Source organism: Pollachius pollachius, assembly GCF_949987615.1.
Source record: "Pollachius pollachius genome assembly, chromosome: 8".
In the NCBI taxonomy this organism is placed as follows: Eukaryota; Metazoa; Chordata; class Actinopteri; order Gadiformes; family Gadidae; genus Pollachius; species Pollachius pollachius.
This window is the reverse complement of record NC_136941.1, coordinates 5,397,053-5,414,304: the sequence shown is the minus strand read 5'-3', so window position 1 is coordinate 5,414,304 and position 17,252 is coordinate 5,397,053. Positions and strand designations below refer to the sequence as shown.

Genomic DNA, 17,252 nt, shown 5'->3' with positions numbered 1-17,252 from the left:
AGTGTGTGTGTACAGTGTGTACAGTGTGTGTATGTGTGTACAGTGTGTATGTGAACAGTGTGTGCGTTTGTGTGCGTGTCCACTGTGCGAGTGTCTATGAGGAGCTCTGCAGTGCATCCTCAGCGAGTGCGTCCAGCAGGCCGGCGGCCGTGCGTGCGGTCACCTGGGCGGCCGAGGCAAGGGCGCGGCCCAGGTCGTCGGGGGCGACCAGGTGGCGGCGCCTCAGAGCGTCCAGCAGCTGGGCGCGCGCGTTCCCCGCGAAACCATGTGACAGGAAGCTGGGGAGACCGCCGCCGTCGCTCAAGAAGTACAGCGGGACGCGGACCACGCCCAGGACCTGTGGGCGAGAGAGCGAGAGAGAGGAGAGAGACATCACGAATACATCTAGAAGAGAGAGAGGGGGAGGGAGAGAGACATCACGAATACATCTAGGAGAGAGAGAGAGAGAGACATCACGAATACATCTAGGAGAGAGCGAGAGAGAGAGAGGGAGGAAGAGAGAGAGAGAGAGAGAGAGAGGGAGGAAGAGCGAGAGAGAGAGAGAGATAGATGGAAAGATAGAGACATCACAAATACATCTAGGTGAGAGAGAGAGCGAGAGAGAGAGAGCGAGAGAGAGAGCGAGCGAGAGCGAGAGAGAGAGAGAGCGAGAGCGAGAGAGAGAGCGAGCGAGAGCAAGAGAGAGAGAGAGCGAGTGAGAGCGAGTGAGAGCGAGAGAGAGCGAGAGAGAGAGGGACATCACTTATAGATCTAGGAGAGAGGGAGGAGAGACAGAGTAAATAATCGTCTGTATGCTAATACATAAACACACACACACACACACACACACACACAGTGACTACCTCCAGGCCGTGGTCCGCGGCCCTCGAGGGGCCCGCTATCTCCATGGCTCTGATCTGATCCTCCTCCATCTTCTTCACATAGAAGTGCGTTATAAGGGGGGGGGTCGAGGACGGGCCGGAGGTGGTCGGAGCAAAGCAGGACGCCATGTGATCCTCCTCGGAAAAAGCAAGGGCCACGCCCGTCTCCTCCATCACCTCCCTGCTAAGCCCCGCCTCCAGGCTCTCATCGAGCGGGTCCACCAGTCTGGGGGGGGGGGGGGGGGGGGGGCGACCAGCTGAATAAATTAGTGACATTGTTCTATGGAAGGGATCAAGGTCAAAAGACACATTTCTATTTATTATTATTATATTTATTTATATATTGGAATTATTTAGTCGTGACTGATATTATCATGTTTTAATTAACGGAATCATTTTTTGGATGAATATATGTATAATCATATATAACGTCATATATTTGATATATTATCATTACCTTTTAAAAAACATTCAAAGGGTAATTAAGGATTAGCTAACAACAGAGGCTGGCAGACAGACAGGCTGACGGATATACAGGGAGATGTCTGTCTGTCAAAGACATGCTGAGAGGGAGAGAAAGAGAGAAGAGATGCAGACAACAAGAGCAACATGGAGAGAGACGATGAGAGAGAGACATGGGGTGTGTTAGAGAGAGAGAGAGAGAGAGAGAGAGAGAGAGAGAGATGTTGTGATTTACTCACCCGCCAGGAAAACCCAACAGACCGTCAAAACGCATCTGCATCTGTAGCAAGCAATGAAAGGAGTCACACACTGATACAGCCAAAACACACACACAAACACACATATTCAAACACACACAAACACACACAAATGCATCCAAAACACACAACCATGCACACAAGCACACACACACACCGATGTAGCCAAGACACACACACTGAAACAGACACACACACAGCACCACTGATGACAAACACACACCCACACATAAAAGGAAGCAGCCAAAACACACACACACACACACACACACACACACACACACACACACACACACACAAACGCATTCGAAACACACAAGCATGTGCACACACACACACACCACACACACTGTTGTATCCAAGACACACACACTGAAACAAACACACACACTCACCACCACTGATGACACACACACCCACACACAAAAGGATACAGCCAAAACACAAACGCACACACGAACATGCACGCGGACATAAACACACTCACGCTCGCAGGTACGTGCATGTGTGTGTGTGTGTGTGTGTGTGCGTCCGTGTTTTTTTTTTTTTTAACACAATCCCCCTCTGGAATCTCTTAAACTGACAGAAATGTGCATGCGTGTGTGTGGGGATGTGTTTGCGCAGGTCTCCTTGTCTTTAATGCCCAACCAACAGTGTAGCCGTCGGCAACCGTGTAATGGACAACCCAAACAACCACACATCCGAACTCTTGAAACACACACGCGCGTGTGTGTTTCAAGAGTTCGGATGTGTGGTTGTTTGGGTTGTCCATTGCACACAGAGCTACCCTTAACCCCCGCCCCCTATCGCTAGCTACCCTCACCAGAACTATGTGTCCGATGGGCGTTCTCTGGAACAGCTTGGTCCGGGTGTCGCAGTAGAGCATCACGTGGCAGGCGTGCCTGACGCCCTCGCGTGTCAACGCCTCCGCTCTGGACAGGTGTCCGCTCGCCATCTGACAGCGGACGCCAGGACACAAAGCATTGGCCGGGGGAATGGGGCTCACACAGGCAGGCATGGAGAATCTATATGGGCTGAGGCAGGGACTGTTGATTATACACTATAGCGTATCTTTTTTTGCACTATCTCCCTTACAAATACATATAATATGGGTACAAACCTATACTATTATTTATGCAATATGTATTCTTCTACAAATTTCGAGTATAACATATCTTTTTTGCAATATCTCTCCTACAAATGCATATAATGTGGGTACAAACATACACTGTTGTTTATATCCAACGTATTCTTCTACACATTTCAATCACAGCGTATATTTTTTGGTACTGTGTCTCTTATAAACACATATAAGATGAGTACAAACATACATTGCTGATTATATCCTATGCATTAATCCACATATGTTACACACAGTATATAGTTTTAGTAATATCTCTCTAACAAATGCATATGATATGGCAACAAACATACTCTGTTGTTTATATCCCATGTATTCTACTACAAACATCACACAACATATATTTTTAGCACTATCTTGTTCCCTTAGTCTCACTCCCTTATCTCTGTCTCTCCCCCCGTCTCTTCTCTCTTATTTCTCTCCCACCTGAGCCCGTAGCTATCCTGCCTCTCAGAGTGACTGCTAGGAACTGCCCTCAAGGTGGACTTATGACTAAGGGTACTGACAGCTCAGAGTAGGACCTGGGAGTGAGTTACCGAGGCTCCTACAGCTGCACTCTGTGATGAGGGGCTACCGGCATTTAGGAGAGCAAAACATCCGTAAATCAAAGACTGAGGACAAATACATGGAATGTAGTGCAGCGATAGGAGTCCTATACAACATGTCGGAATATTAATAACGTCCAAGATAACGTTAGTCTCAGAATTCTCGGCCACCGATTTCTATACTGACCTTAAATTGCCTATTTTGATGGTCCCTGGTAAATACAAACGTCTTAAATAATATTATTTCCTTTAATGCAAGTGATTATTTTAGGTTTTAACTTAATTTGTTAATACTGTTGTGCAAATTGCATGTGTAAAACAGAACAGAGTCCGATATATATCCTACTCAGAGGAGGACTAGGGTCTGGTAAACCACAATATTGTGGCTGAAACTACAGACATAATTCACAACAATACTGTTACATTGTGTTCTATGTGCAAGCGCCCTTTGAGCTGTGCGAAGGCATGACGAGGGGGGCGGGGCCGCGATGCGGAAGTGGGTGGGGGAGTTCCGCTTTAACAGTGAAAAATGATTTATACACGCATGTCTTCAGTGGCTCTGAAATACAAGTAGCCCGGTTCCTTTAGTTCGCGTCGACTCCTACAATATAATATATCAACCCAGTGAACCATCTCCCATGTGCATACCACTACATCTCGCTAACCGTAATGTCCAGTGCTTTACCTGTCAGAGGGGGAAGTCGGAATAAACACAGGAAGTACCGGGGTATACGGGACAACCACGGGTCGGCTGTCAGTCACACCATATAAACGGACCTCTTTAGCACCATCCCCTGGCTGACAGCGGTTAACGCAATTCCGTCAACGATCACGTTTCTCATGCTTCATTTCTGAGCTTTTGAACAAGAAATAATCGAATTTAATTGACTATAGTTTTAGAGGTTATTACACTGCTTGCCGTATATATACGCTACGGTACGGTGATTTATTCTGCCTGACAGTCTGGAGAGCTGGCGAGGAGCAGGAAGGTCAGACGCAACGGGATTGGCTCCTGCCAGAAGCCCCCCTATTGGCCGGTTGGTTCTTCGCTTGACCATGCGCAATGCATCTGCGAGAATGTTGAGCTGTTGTCGAGGAGTACGCTGGTCTTTATTAGGGAATTCTACCTACGCCTTCCCCAGGTAAGAGCTATTATACTCACCGGTTATTGCATACATCCGTTATCTTATAGCTGAGGCATAACAAGCCCTTTGTTTCGTATTGTGAAATTGAAACAGTCGTCTACAGGAAACATTATCTTACTTAGCGGAAGATATTAGATGGATAGCCTCGTACAAATAACGTCGTGCTGAATTGAAGTACAGTTCCATGTTGACAGCGGTTCCAGCTGTATGTAGGAAGAAGTGAGTTGTTATATGATGTTAGATGATATATATGATGTTCAGTTGTTGTGAACACTTTCCCAGGTAGATCACCATGGAGCAGGGCATACCCGAGGCGATACTGTCGGATACTCGGCTCCTCCAAGACTTGGCAGAGGTGGCAAAAGACACCGCTCTTCTCAATGGTGTCTTAATGCGGACCAAAGAGGAGCCCAACTCCTCAGAGGTAGGTCTCGGACTGCAGCAGTGGATGTGTTCGGTTCCCGACCTGCAAGACAAGTTGAAGTTCCAATAGTACTGGCTTCGATCCCAATCCACAGCCGTATAAACCGATGAGCAGGATGCATCCCCTCACCTGCTCCATAATAATCCACATGGAATTCATTGGAGGTCGCTTTGAGTAACAGTGTTTTCTGAATCACACATTTTTATACCAAAAAATTGCTTTATTTTCTGTTGCCTTGAGGATTTCCCTTGTTATCTAGACGTTAATTCTAAGAAAATATTTGAGTTAACTTAAAAGGTTGGTTGGAGTCATTGCGGTTGGAATTAATTCACTTAAATGAACGGTTGCACCGTATGAAAAACAACACATTCCAGGAAGGAATTTGATACTTCCTTTCCAAATGCTGACAAACTTTTTACTTTTCATGACATGGTTATTGTTCCCAATTTGGCATGATTGAGCTGAATCCACTGATTGAACAGCTCCAAAGAGGAGCTTATGAGAGTTAGGATAGAGCATCATGGGTGTCACAGCTAGTGTGTGTTTATGCTGAGTCATGCTTGGGTTGCAGCCAGGCCATTCTATTTCCATGAGCTGGTAAGATCTGCTGAAAGAGAGAATAAAACCACATACTCTCTGTCATCATCATACACATTGACCAGGTTAGAATGGGACGTTAGTTATGTTGGTCCTACAGGATTTGATTGCGACTGAGGGAGTACTATACAGAGCCGTTTCACAGGCATTAAACACGGATGTCTTTCCTAACACTGATTGTGGGTCTGCTCCCCTGTGCATCGAAATACACACATAGACGCCGCGCTGACTGCTTCAACCCTTTGCTGCGGTGTGTCAAATTTACCGCCATATTTAAACAGCAAAGACCTGCCTGGGGCCAAGGCCCATGACCTGAAACATATATGAGTAAGAGGGAGGGGGTTTTGGAACTGGTAAAGCGAGTAAAGTTGACAAATTGAGATCAAAGGGGAGGAAACGTTACAGCCCTGGCACTACCGCATACCTGTTGCTCCACAACGTGCATCTAAAGAAACACAACGGCTGTCACTTTGGATCAAAGAATCTGCTAGATTGTGCGTGTGTGATGCATAAATCCATTCTTTCATTCATCATAGTACAAGAAGTACTAGTACAGGCACGCACTGTAATAACCTGGGACTGTGTACATGCTCAACAGTTGGTGACCTACGCTCCGTTCACGCTGTTCCCGACTGCCGTACCCAGAGATGTGTTCCAGCAGGCGCTGGCGGTTCAGACCCAGTACAACCTGCTAGTGGACAAGATCAGCCAGGATTCCCAGTTCCTGGAGGAGGCTCTGGCCAGGTAGGGCTGCGGTCCAGAACCTCATTTCAAGGAATGCAGCGGATATTTTCGGCCGAAAAGGGCAAAGAATTGTAATAATCTTTTTTTTCCATTTTATTTGTGAGCATACAGAGTCAATACACATTAATTTCTTTCAGCAGTTATTTTAAGGCCTATTTTAGGGCGGCTCAAAAATGGCCAAATCAAAATATTTAGTTGTACTAAATAGTTGTACTATTTAGTCGTATTTATTTAAAGTTATATTTTTCTTATATATTCTTGCTATAATGTCTGCTGCAATTTTATACTTTATTCTTTGAAGAGCAAAACATTTTTTTTTTTATAAAAGTCATTGAAATGTTTAGTTTATTCAATGGTAATTATTTTTCAAATGAATGAAAAACAGCAAAAGCCGCTTTCGGTGCACCGTTTTCGGCTTTCGACCAACTGTTTCATTATTTTTGGTTTCTCCACTTATCCCGTCTAGCTGGTCGTTGGACTAGTGGACAACTCGAACACAGGTTTGAGAGGTGTAAGAGAGAGAGGGGGAGGGGGGAAACAGCAAAGAGAGAAAGAAAGAATAGCCCCCAAAAAAGTCCCCTTGCTCCCTCCATCCCCTGCGTTTCTCCACTGCTGAGAACTGCTGCATCACGGACCTGTGGTTGTCACGCAAGATGGAGTCAAAGAATCATTAACCTAAGCAATGCCCTGATTGGTCAGAATCGAGCCGCAAACATCTCAAGTCTCGAGGTCCGAAGTCTAAAGTCTAAAGGGTCTCATACAGAGTCAGGGGAAGTCTGCAAGAACATTTATTTACACAGATCATTTCACCCACCGATAACTGATGACTGGCGCTTGCATTTATAACGAATTGCACTCGAATCAGAGCTCCCTAATCTTGGCTAAAGTTCCTACTAACCCACTGTTCAGAAGATGTATTCACATTGTTTACTAAGTATCACCAAGACAACCGTAAGGCCTGCGACCCTCTGGTCTCATCTCCTGTGTGGACTTGACACTTCCTTGCTTGAATGTAACAGAAGGATTGTTTGTTTGTTTGTTTGTAGCACCGCGGAATCAGATGACTTCACCGGGAGGCTGTTTAGCATTTATCGGCAGACGACAAAAGAAGGGAGGTCACAGGTATGCTCGTGGACTGACACCCGTCCCCAGCCTATCACCATGATTGGTTTGTAGGGTCAAAGCCTTACGGCGAGTTATGCAAATTCCCCTGCTGTGCCAGTGATGCGGTCGCACACAGGGGATGATTCACTCAAACCTGTGTGCATTTTATTATATAACTTCCCCACCAAGGTGGAAAGGCAGGAATTAAGGATGCAGATCAATGATGATTGATAAAAATATATATTTGATAAAAAAAATGTATTTAATAAAAAATCATTCATAACCTAATTGTAATATCTAACGAGTCCCACAATAATTGACCAATATCTTACAAGAACGCAAAAAAAATCATGAATACACAATCCCTTTCCAGGAGCCACAAGGGGCCCCTTAGTTGGCAGGAGACAAGGCCCCCTGGCTGACAGTACAAATGCCCCTAGTTACCAGTACAAGGGCCCCTAGTTACCAGTACAAGGGCCCCTAGTTACCTAGAGACGGGGAGTCTAAGATGCAACGTCATATTATTGGTTGAATGTTGAAGAATCGCTTGTAGCGTATAAGCTAGAGTTCACATTTGAATGTTGATGTTTATTAGGTGAGTAATATGACTGGAGACGAGCACAGTTAAACAATGTGAACACATCTACATTTGGTCATTTCATAGACTCTTCCGTCCAAAGCGAGCGCTCAATCAAAATCGGAGTCGCTACGAATAAGTGTATCACAGCCAAGCTTCTAGGAAGCAGTGTGAACAGACGCAGGAATCAGAGTGTAATCCCGTGTCTCTGCCCTCCCAGTCCGTCGTGCTGGGGCTGAACCGCTCAGACTACATGCTGGACCAGCAGGAGGGGGAGCCCACTGCCCTGAAACAGATAGAGATCAACACCATCGCGGCCAGCTTCGGCGGACTGGCGTCGCACACGCCTGACCTGCACCGGTAAGCTGACGTCGTCTAGGCGTTCGCTCCGTGCTAGCTCGTAGATAGCCTGGCATTTGCCCGACCAAGCTCAATCGTAGATTAAACGTTGGTCTGGGGAGGCTGCTGTCATTTCCTTCAGCCCAAGAGGCGTGATCAATGGGCCTCAAGTAGTACAGAGTACAGAGTTCAAATTACTCTGTACGCCATTGGCTGCTTACCGTCGCTTCCCCGTCGTCCCCTGTGTTATTCAGCCAACAGCGCGCCAGGGTGAAAAGCCAGCTTGGTGATCGGCTCCCGCTAAAAGCGAATCGGAAGCATAAAGAAATGTATTGCTCCTCTCCATACCCTTTTGAAGGGCGAATACAAGTCGCCAGCAGAATGGGCGGCGCTACCAAGCCTAGCTCGTAGCTGTACAGCCTAGCATCTGTTCAATAACTGACTGGATGTTTTGAAAAATCATCTCAAAGTGATGTACAGCAGAAGTATTCCCTCTTAAACTTGAAAAAAACCGAATCTACGGTGTTACCGGTCACCGCAGTGTTCTCAAAAGCACTACTTCATGCTAATGATTTGGAGAATGCTAGGCTTCATGCAAGGCTTCTTCCTAGAGCCAGAAGTATTGGATATTATTGTCAACCTCTCAGGGTTTCTGTAGCACACTCCGTATCCCTCTCGGTATTGTCTTGCACATGGGCGCCCCCTATCTGCATTGATGTTAACAACGCGACAGTAAGGAGATACTCTTATCCAAAGCAACTTACAAGTGAGGCCGGGAAAAATGGAATGAAATCGCTGACTTTTAGTGACTCTGTACTTTTTTAGTCATCGTGCGTCAACCGTAACCCGTAATATGCATTGAACAAATCACAAGGAATGTATGACACAACTCTCCTTGCAGCTCTGGGAGTCATCTGGAGGGTTCATGTGATGAGGGATGGAAACATGGCACCACATATTATTGGTTGTCATGCCGGCCCCTTTCCACAAGTTTCCACAACAACCAAAATCTGGCGGTTGAAGGAATTGCATTTGTATTTTATTTTGACGTGATTGTGGATTACTTTGGCTGTGATTTGGATGCTTTTGTCAATGTTTCCCTTCCACTAACTCAATAGCAACGGCAGGCATCATGCAAATGCTGTGGTATTGCTACGAAAACAACCGCCTGTACAATTCCAATGCATGTTGACGTATGTATTGGATGATCGTGCTGTGATGAAGAATCAAGGCTGGTCTTCCTCCTTTTCCTCTCCAGACATGTGCTCAAAGTGGCTGGCCTCCCGGATCTCAGCCACCGTATCCTTGACAACAACCCGGCCGCAGGCTTGGCCAGGGGGCTGGCTAAAGCCTGGGAGCTCTACGGAGTAGAGAGGTACTGTATACACACTGGCCAAACCCTTCCCTTATAGACAGACAATGGGACCGTAATGTTCTTTTTATCACATATTGGTCTCCATCTTGCTGCGATGACACGTGTGTTGTGCGTGCGTTTGTGCGTCTTGCGGTAATGACATGTGCGTTGTGCGTGCGTGTGTCTTGCTGCAATGGCACTTGTGTGCGTTTGTTTGTGTTCAAGCAAAACAATGCGTTGTCTTCATCTTGTTCATGCTTTGACGAGCGTATCACCTCTTCCTGCAGGGCAGTGGTCATGTTCCTAGTGGAAGATGTCCAGAGGAACATCATGGACCATCGATGCGTTGAGAATGAACTGTGGAGCAGGTAAGGCCTCCAAAGTCCAATAGCATCACTCTATTCATCAGTGTTTCCTGACTACAAAAGACATGCTGGATGCTGTAGTTCTTATAAAAGGTGAAGAAGAGTGTCGTTCAAAGGCCTCCATATGAACAGGAAGAAACCATAACAGGAAATGATTGAAGCTCATCGGTTCTTTATCTTTCCATTGGATCCGTCAATTATGGGCTATGGTTTGAAGTAGCACTACTAGAATAAACGTGACTTTTTTTTTTTCCTAGAGATATCCCAACTATAAGAAGAAAATTTGAAGACGTTTCCCTTGGCTCGGACAAGCGGCTCTTTGTGTAAGACTAGTTCTGCGTGAATACTAAACTGTCAATACAAAATAATCAATACAGTTGGGGCTGAAAAGCATTTTTGATTGTAATTCCAGCGATGGCCAGGAGGTGGCGGTGGTGTACTTCAGGAATGGCTACATGCCTCAGAACTACCCCACAGAACAGGTAATCACTCAGTTAATTGATGGAAGGGATGTTCTCACAGTCCTACTCGGTTCACATCGTACATACTGAGAGTCTGAGTGGATCGGTCTTACATGGTTGTTCAGGAAGAGGAGGAGGATATGTTGGTGTCTCTGGAACGCAGAGTATTTCCATATTAAGATGGGAGCAGGCTGATTTGGGTTGGGGACTGTCTACATAGGGGAATGATGATTTAGTGATGGAAAATAAAATGATAAATACATATTTCACACAAAACTTCCCATTACCACTTTACATCTTCATGGTTTCAGTCTGTTGCTCTCACTCTTCCTGTCCGTCTGTCTGTTTCTCTGTCTCCCTCTTTCTCTGTGTTGAATGATGTCTTAAGTCAACGCCATGTCAGGAAAACAGGATCTCCAGTGTAACTAACTATGCACAACTGACTGAAGTCGAATGCAAACAACATTTGACCGTATACGGATTCTGAAACGGAACCAGGTTGGTTCGACCTGGAGGCCCCTTATGTTAACACTGGAGAGATGGATCTCGCTATGGAGCAATTAGTTTGACTCCTATCCCCTCGTATAGTTACTGTGCTTCACACACTGGTTCCTGTTTGATCTGGATTTAGATAATAATATGTTCTGTTTATTTTGAAGCAGCGCCCTTCCAATACCTGGCTATTCATAGTGCTTTACATCATCATGAATCACAATTTAAAACATTTAAAAGGACAAACATGTTAGACTACTCATTTTAAAGATGCATGTAAAAAAAAAAGAAGCATTGGAAAGTAAAATAATAAATATAATATTGCAGACCTTATTTATACAACACAACTGTTTGGCTGAAGATGGCGGAGGATGAATAAAGTAATAATTGTCCGATAATGTAATGTAAAATTCAATTTGAAGCAATAAATATTTCACCTTAATTCCGAAAGCCAATACCATTGGGCTACAGAGTCACATGTTTATCATGTGCAGCTGTAGGAATTCAGGCTTCAACAATGCGAAGCTTTCATATTCATTCATCAAACACTTGGACACAGCCCCACCTTTGTGTTTCTGCATGGGGGATGCTGCACTTCAACTGCTCACAGGATTTATCACCCCTAGGTATTAGTTCAATGCTCTGGTGAAGGTTCAAAAAGGGTTTAAAAAGGAAAGATGATGTGTGATACGACTGGAGTAGTAATAATGAAGCTGTGAGCTGTTTTTGTGTCTGAGGTCACTCTGTGGTCTGGGGTTAGCCTTTGAGGACACCACTTTCCCTTTTGATTTGCACTAGAGGACTGGGTTACATACACACTAGTGTATGCATGACGTCTTGTTCCCTGATGTGAGCCTAAAACCTGCTGATTAAGTGTTGTGACACACTCGGTTTATTGATGGGGATTTGAAGGGTCGTAACCTGAAAGCATTGTTTTGGAGGATGGGGGTGGAAAGGTTTTGGTTCTCCTTTTGAAGGCAAATATTTGGCAGTTTAAATCGCAATTAAGCCTCACTAACATTCTTCAAGCCACGTCAGTCGACATTCTCTGGATCTACAGACTACGGAGGGGGTGTTAAACAGGAAGTGACGACATACCTTAAGTCACAAAGTGTAAAAATGTATACTGGCTTTTAAATAGCCAGGACATGTCTGTAGTTATCGGCTGTAGTGGCCAGCCAGTAATTCTCTCTTTTGTTTCCGGCCGAGTTACGCTAATTTGCATCACACAGCTGCACAGCTGTTAGTTAGAGTAGAGGGAACACCGTTGTGTGGTGGTTTCGTTTCTGGCCGCTCAATTTTTCACGTTGAGACTTTTCCCAGCGTTCCTCGCTGTCCTCGTGTTTTTGTAACCATGGCGATTGTTTGTCTTGTCCCCGTCAGAGCTGGGCGACCCGCCTGCTGATGGAGCGCTCCCGGGCCATCAAGTGTCCCGACATCGCCACCCACCTGGCCGGGACGAAGAAGGTCCAGCAGGTGCTGGCCCGGCCGGGGGTCCTGGAGCGCTTCTTCCCCGAGCAGCCCCAGGTGGTGCAGCAGATCAGGGCCACCTTCGCCGGCCTCTACACCCTGGACCAGGTGAGGTTGGGGGGGGGGGCTTTTGTTGTCAGAAGAACAAAAGGGGATTTTTGAATTTCTCAAAGAGACGATATCTCAACGCCACTGTTCTTTATCGCCGCCATTTCGTACTGTCACCGGATATTCATCTACCCTCTTTTTCATTTGGATTCATTTGAAATCTCTTTAGTTCAATTCAACTTTTTTAGTTACAGCACAGCTCCGCTGATATTTAAATACAAACCTAGGGAAAACACTCTAGCGGGATGTTTAAACCGTGCCTCCAATTCTTATTATAATTATTATTACAGCATTATAATGGATTGGAGTGGTTTGTTGCGATCCTTATCCCGCGTTGTTGTTATTGGGCGTGCCATTGTGATCAGCCTCGGGGGATCTTTGAGGGGAGATCAATGCCCCTGTGTAGTAAAAAAAAAAAGAAAATGTGAAAAAAAAAAAGCGTCACATCCTGTTAAACACCCCCACCGTAGTCTTTAGATCCAGATAATGTCGACTGACGCGGCTTTAAGAATGTGAGTGAGTCTTAAGTGCGTTTTAAACTGCCAAATATTCACCTCAAAAATTGAGAACCAGAGCAATTTACCCCCCCCTCCAATGTTTAAAGAAATACTTTCAAGTTACGACCCTTCAATTCCAGGTGTAGTAAAAACAAAATGGCCATCCTAATCATAACGCCATATTGGGCCAAAAGTTAGACAAAGTTAGCTTCAGTATTCCCACACGCCCCCAATACACCCTGCATGCAGTCGGGCAACAACACCACGTGAACGACCGCATCTGTTGAACTCTTGGCGGCGTTTCTCCACGTATCACACTGACTTCTTTGTACCCTCTCTTTTTGAATCCATATTTTTGAAGCCAGCTGGCCCAGTGTGACTCCTGTCGGAGGCAGGACTGTGTCTGTTTGTCTCACTGGCGGGATTCTATTTAAGGTGGTATTTTTGCACAGGGCCTAGAAGGGGACAAGACGGTGGCCATGGCGATGGCCAACCCAGAGCAGTTTGTCCTGAAGCCTCAGCGCGAAGGAGGAGGTACCCCAGCCTGCTCCAAATCAATGTTGTTCAGCATTTTCAAAATATCTTTTAAGTATTTTTAGATTATGTTTTCCCGCGCTGTTTGGTGGTACAATTTTAATTAATATGTGTGTTAAACCCATGAGGATAACCACAATAAGAAGCAAAATAACAAACAGACGCAAGTACAAATCAAGCATAGGATGGATTAAAATGGTGCAAAAAATGAAGTGTCTCAAAACAGTTGGAATCGGCACTCGTGGAATCACGTAGAAGTCATTGCAATATAAAATAGTCTTAATCTAAAGGACCTCTGTTTCCATTCCACCGCCGACCCTCCTCCGGCCGCTTGAAGCCTGTTCTGTGTCCGCTCCAGGGAACAACATCTATGGGTCTGAGATCTGCCGGGTCCTGGAGGACGCCCGGGGCTCCAGCAAACGCACGGCCTACATCCTGATGGACAAGGTGCAGGCCCGGGCCTCCGTCAACTACCTGCTGCGGCGGGGCGCCCCCCTGCAGCCCAGCCAGTGCCTCAGTGAGCTGGGGGTGTTCGGCGTCTACGTCAGGTATGTGGTGGAGGGTCCTCCAGCTGATTCACCTCAGGGGGGTCCACTCAATCATGTCCTTGTTATTGACTTATTATGGAACGACTGCTGGTCTTATTATAATTATAAACGTATTACTAATTAGGAAACTACTGTAATTATTCTACTGACTAATTAAGAAACTATCATCGTTATTCTACTAATTGGGTGACAACTACTGTCATTATTCTACTGACTAAATAGGGAACAACTACCGTTGTTATTCTACTAACTAATTAGGAATCTACTGTCATTATTCTACTGTCTAATTAGGAAACAACTTCTGTCATTATTCTACTGACTCATTAGGAAACAACTACCGTTGTTATTCTACTAACTTATTAGGAATCTACTGTCATTATTGTACTGTCTAATTAGGAAACAACTTCTGTCATTATTCTACTGACTCATTAGGAAACAACTACCGTTGTTATTCTACTAACTTATTAGGAATCTACTGTCATTATTCTACTGTCTAATTAGGAAACAACTTCTGTCATTATTCTACTGACTCATTAGGAAACAACTAGCCTACTGTCCTTTATTCCACTTTTCTATTATCGTAAATTTCTCCATTTCGAGTATAAAATCCCACATTCCATCTGCAGTACAATTGGAAAAATAGTTACCTCGGTCCACCTACCAAGTATCAAATTTCCGACTTCAGTATTTCAAAATGTACACCCAATTCTCATGGGTGGTCGTATCGCCCGGCTGTATCGTGTAACTGGCCGCTGCTCGCTTGTTCACCACGCCCCTTTGAGCACCGCTGGTGGCCCCGCCCCCCTCGCTGACCTCTCCCCCGGTGTGTTTGCAGGCAGGGTACGGACATGGTCATGAACGAGTGCGTCGGCCACCTGCTGAGGACCAAGAGCTCGGAGCACGCCGATGGGGGCGTGGCTGCGGGCGTGGCCGTGCTGGACAACCCCCTGCTGGTCTGAGAGATGCAGGACACTGACCCCTGGTGGTGGTCGGCTGAACACTCGCATGAAGGCCATCGGGAGGTCCGCAAAGAGGGACCCATGCACACCCATGGGGTTGTACTGCTCGGGGGTTGGAGATGTGATGCTGTACGTGTTTTCATGTTTCACGTTTTTTATCCAATATTACGCCGAGCAAGCAGTTTGATACCAAGTAATAAGTTGGTGATGGTTGTGCCCATTTGGGTGTAAGAGCGTATATTTTTTATATATGTGTGTGCAAATAATTCAGGAAAATTATATGAATTGCGTGAAGAGGTGAAGAAAAGGCTGTATAGGCTAACCACTATGGGGCTGGGCAAATAGAATGCAGAACTGAAAAAGAATGCAATGAGTTGTCATGGTTTCCTCAAACATTCTAGAAAGTTTCCCTGCCCCGCTAACTAAAGGGCCCGCCTCTTGAATAAGATCTATTCTTCTTCTGCTTGGAGACACGTTGTAAGGTGGTAATCATGCCTTTTTAGATATTATGATATCAACGTTTAGAGGATTTTATCACAACATAGCGGTGGATGACGGCTGGTTTAAGCAGCCTCACCTGGCCGGGTCTGATTGGACTCTGGGGCTGGGTGAGGCTGTGCAGGTTCAACCAGCCGTCTCCACCACACACTCAGGGAGAGTTCTCCTAGATGGCAACATGGAGCACCAGGCCATGAACCATGATCCACAAACCTGTACAACAAACCGGTCTTCGTACAGCCCCACCCTGGATCCTTTGTCTGGAGGAACACTATTAAAGTATTCTAGGTGGAGTGTGGCAGCCCCCTAGGTGAAGTGGAGCACAGGCAGGTCTACAATAACAGGACCAGAATCCAGTGTGATCTCTAGCCTTAATCAGTGATTATATTATACATTCATCTAATCTTTGTTTTATACCGACATTTGGATTTTGTTAAATGTTGATTGTTAACAAATAAATTATGGATTTTAAAAATATCAGGCTACAGAAATGTTATATATTATAAAATGGATGGATGGATGGAGGGGTACTTGAATAATCCCCAAGAAGAGATTTGGTGGTGACAGATTCAGATGTGTAACGACGAACTGAGCCACACAGTTCAACCAAATGTCAACAACTAAACTCTACGGATTGCTATGAATACGCATCGCACCTCAGACTACAATTAACCTGACATAGTCATGTCTATTTCCCATGATCTGCTTTTCCTTCATAATAAAATACACCTGTTCTGATCAAACCATGTCGTAGTCATCCTCTGAAGTGTGGTGCATCAGTTAGGTGCGTGGGTTAGAAGTGGTTCTCCTCACCTCCTTTCCTAAACTTCACTCTTTCCTTCCCTCACTTGCTCTCTCTCTCTGATCTCCCCCCAAATAAGCTCTTGAATATGACCTTGAAATGACCCTAGCTTTGTGACTTTATCCAATAGAAATGATGTGTAAAATGAACCTTCATTATAACACAATCTTTGTAAGGCCTCGTTTGAGGGGGGGATTGACAGTTGAGACCCACTGAAAGCCTAAACTGCAACATTTTGGAGGGGCTCTGGAAAAATCTTTAAAGACGGGCGAAAGAGCCTTTACAGTTTTTTAGACAATCACTTAAACGAATTCAGTCGTTGACTGCAAACATGTAAAAAAGAAAACAAAGTTCATTATTTGATCATTTGGGATTCTACAAAGCAAAAAAATAAAAGAGTTACTAGTCACAGGTCCGGACCTCGGTAATTTTTTTTGAGCTAAAAATAAAATTGAAAACGTAATAGGCCTACAACTATATTTAAGTTCCGCGGATGAGAGGCTCTCTGAGATGAGTGCATGCTTGATCGAGTTTAGACGAGTTACTTTGTGTCCGCCGTGTGTGACATCTGGCGATGCGTGCGCGAGCCGAGCACAACTCCCTTCCCCCTCTGAACCCTCGCAGCGCGAGGACCAGTCAGAGCCATGAGGGAGCACGCGATGTGAATGTCATAAGCAGAACCCAGCTGGGCGCAGATAAGGGACTGGCGTGAATTCCCCGCATAAATCCCCGCACAAGAATCCCTATTGTGCATATTATCCTTATTCTCTCGAAAGGGATCAAACATCGTCCCTCCGTTTGCCAAAATACCAGTCGAGAAAGAATGATTTTGATTGAAAGGAGATGCCTAATTTTGAGTTAATTTTGAATGTGTAATCTTTTAGTTTTAACTTGAACCACACAAAGTGGTTCACACACAGACACACACACAGACACACACACACACACACACACACACACACACACACA

At 45.3% G+C, this 17,252-nt stretch overlaps 2 protein-coding genes across 3 annotated transcripts in view; one reads left to right on the top strand and one right to left on the bottom strand.

Annotated features, from left to right (window-relative positions):
• LOC307079665 (U8 snoRNA-decapping enzyme) overlaps positions 1-4,206 on the bottom strand; it is a 4,996-nt gene extending 790 nt beyond the window's left edge. The window contains exons 1-5 of one of the 2 annotated variants that reach the window (XM_079742122.1): positions 3,951-4,206; positions 2,403-2,613; positions 1,562-1,602; positions 843-1,086; positions 1-337 (exon numbers count right to left, since the gene is read on the bottom strand). The exon at positions 1-337 is cut by the window's left edge and continues 790 nt beyond it. In XM_079742122.1, coding sequence (XP_079598248.1) covers positions 95-337; positions 843-1,086; positions 1,562-1,602; positions 2,403-2,597 — 723 coding nt within the window. In that variant the 5' untranslated portion in view covers positions 2,598-2,613; positions 3,951-4,206 and the 3' untranslated portion in view covers positions 1-94. The remainder of the gene's footprint in view (positions 338-842; positions 1,087-1,561; positions 1,603-2,402; positions 2,614-3,950) is intronic. The other variant, XM_079742123.1, reaches the window with a different exon arrangement.
• A 112-nt stretch (positions 4,207-4,318) lies between these two features.
• Positions 4,319-16,198, top strand: gss (glutathione synthetase). The gene is made up of 13 exons (XM_079742096.1): positions 4,319-4,407; positions 4,693-4,834; positions 6,030-6,175; positions 7,222-7,297; positions 8,077-8,216; positions 9,454-9,570; positions 9,837-9,917; positions 10,172-10,237; positions 10,327-10,396; positions 12,251-12,445; positions 13,395-13,476; positions 13,835-14,024; positions 14,860-16,198. Exons 2-13 carry the CDS (start codon positions 4,703-4,705, stop codon positions 14,981-14,983), a joined length of 1,419 nt encoding a protein of 472 aa, XP_079598222.1. The 5' UTR covers positions 4,319-4,407; positions 4,693-4,702; the 3' UTR covers positions 14,984-16,198.
• The last annotated feature ends 1,054 nt before the right edge of the window (positions 16,199-17,252 follow it).